Here is a 2,500-nt window from a genome sequence, read left to right as displayed (position 1 = left end):
TATTGAATCATGAATCTCTTGTTCCATCATCGTCCATTAGAAATATATTGTAAAGAAAAAAATAAATTATATTGGTTATATCTAATGACATTTCGTGAATCAATAAATATATTTCGTAATCTAATTGTTAGATTTATTTCACTCTTAATTATAAAATTTTATATAAAAAATATGAGCCTCAATTAACACTAAAGAAAAGTATATATTAAAAAAATAGATAAATAGATATCAATTAATTATATACGCTAAATTAACTTATTTTATCAGATTTAAATCAAATTACTTTATCAGAATCAAATTAACTTTATCAGATTTAAATCAAATTACTTTATCAGAATCAAATTAACTTACTTTATCAGATTTAAATAGAATTACTTTATCAGAGTTAAATTAACTTACTTTATCAGATTTAAATTAAATTACTTTATCAGAATCAAATTAACTTACTTTATCAAAATCAAATTAACTTACTTTATCAGACTTAGCTTTATCGTCTGCACCAGCAGTTGGTGATGCCCTTCCACTTCCCGGCGATCTGAAATAGTGTTATTAGATATATTTGGAGAGAGAGAGAGAGAGAGAGAGAGAGAGAGAGAGAGAGAGAGAGAGAGAGAGAGAGAGAGATTAGTTTAGGAGACTTCATAACATTCTTAAGGTGAAATTAACTCATATATTATATTCGATTATCTCCAAATGTATCAAAATTACATCTAAGTTGTCAAGTCACTCTCATGGTTCTCTTATAAAATATATTCGATTATCTCAAAATGTATCATAATTACATTTAAGTTACCACAGAATCTCAAGCTTCTCTTGTGAAATAAGTTCGATTATCTCAAAATGTATCATAATTACATTCAAGTTATCACAGAATCTCAAGCTTCTCTTGTAAAACATATTCGATTATCTCAAAGTGTATCATAATTACATTCAAGTTACCACACAGAATCTGAAGCTTCTGTAGTGAAATACATTCGATTATCTCAAAATGTATCATAATTACATTTAAGCTACCACACAGAATCTCAAGCTTCTGTAGTGAAATACATTCGATTATCTCAAAATGTATCATAATTACATTCAAGTTACCACACAGAATCTCAAGCTTCTGTAGTGAAATACATTCGATTATCTCAAAATGTATCGTAATTACATTTAAGTTACCACACAGAATCTCAAGCTTCTGTAGTGAAATATATTCGATTATCTCAAAATGTATCATAATTACATTTAAGCTACCACACAGAATCTCAAGCTTCTGTAGTGAAATACATTCGATTATCTCGAAATGTATCATAATTAAATTCAAGTTACAACAGAGAATCTCAAGCTTCTCTTGGGAAATATATTCGATTATCTCAAAATGTATTATAATTACATTTAAGCTACCACACAGAATCTCAAGCTTCTGTAGTGAAATACATTCGATTAACTTGAAATGTATCATAATTACATTTAAGCTACCACACAGAATCTCAAGCTTCTCTGGTGAAATACATTCTATCGTCTCGAAATACATCACAATTACATCTAAATTATCAAAGTCACAAATATATCATAATTACATCAAAGTTATCACATTCCATCCAAAGTAAAATAACTCTCAAAATCTCACCCTTTGCCACCGGGTTCAGGCGAAGCTTCCAACCCAGCATCGGGTAGCGCCAAAGAATCACTCATTTTCGACTCCGGCGTTTTGATCGGCTGGATATTCCTGGGGTCACCTTTCTTGGTCCTTCGCAAGGGTTCTAGCTTCTCCACATGTCCCCCCTCAGAGGACTTCAAGGGACGCTTGCAGATCTTGGGGGCTCTGGACTTAGTAGTTTCCTGGACAGAGTCTTTGCTTGGGTCCTGGATAGAGTCTTTCCTTGTGTTCTGGACAGTGTCTTTCCTTGTGTTCTGGACAGTGTCTTTCCTTGTGCCCTGAACAGTGTCTTTCCTTGTGTCCTGAACAGAGTCTTTCCTTGTGTTCTGAACAGTATCTTTCCTTGTGTCCTGGACAGAGTCGCTCCTTTGAAGGAGTTTGGACCCGAAATCTCCACTGCTTATGCTTCTCCTGAACTGGCGGGAGTGACAGGCCCTACTTCTGGGTTTTCTGTGGCCGAGAAAAACTGTTCCGATGTCACCACTGCTGTTGCTCTTGGGCCGACAGCCTCTCAAGGCTTGGTACTGGGAGGAGGTGAGTGAGCTTTCTGCAAAGGAGGGAGATGTGAGAGCTGTTATATCAAATCATCGAATAGTTTAACATGTAAATTAAATAATTATTATTTCTGGGAGGTTTAACTTTAAGAGATTATAGTACTGGAAATAAATTACATGATTCTTCCTCTACTTTTATTTTAGTAACTACTACCATAAACTTACTATCTTTCTTTTGCCTTAAACAAGTCATCATTTGAGAGTTACGTTTCAATTTAACTTACTTGAATATATACATGCGTGTGTGCACACGTGCACACACATGCACAAACATAAATACATTCATACACACGTATATAGA

The 2,500-nt window shown here is 33.6% G+C and overlaps 1 protein-coding gene across 1 annotated transcript in view; it reads right to left on the bottom strand.

The window, feature by feature from the left end:
• The window catches only part of LOC137634288 (outer dynein arm-docking complex subunit 4), a 62,926-nt gene extending 61,159 nt beyond the window's left edge, over positions 1–1,767 (bottom strand). Inside the window, exons 1-2 of the mRNA XM_068366619.1 lie at positions 1,616–1,767; positions 472–535 (exon numbers count right to left, since the gene is read on the bottom strand). Coding sequence (XP_068222720.1) covers positions 472–535; positions 1,616–1,655 — 104 coding nt within the window. The 5' untranslated portion in view covers positions 1,656–1,767. The remainder of the gene's footprint in view (positions 1–471; positions 536–1,615) is intronic.
• Positions 1,768–2,500: the final 733 nt, after the last annotated feature.

Source organism: Palaemon carinicauda, chromosome 44 (assembly GCF_036898095.1).
Source record: "Palaemon carinicauda isolate YSFRI2023 chromosome 44, ASM3689809v2, whole genome shotgun sequence".
In the NCBI taxonomy this organism is placed as follows: Eukaryota; Metazoa; Arthropoda; class Malacostraca; order Decapoda; family Palaemonidae; genus Palaemon; species Palaemon carinicauda.
This window is presented reverse-complemented; position numbering and strand designations above follow the sequence as displayed.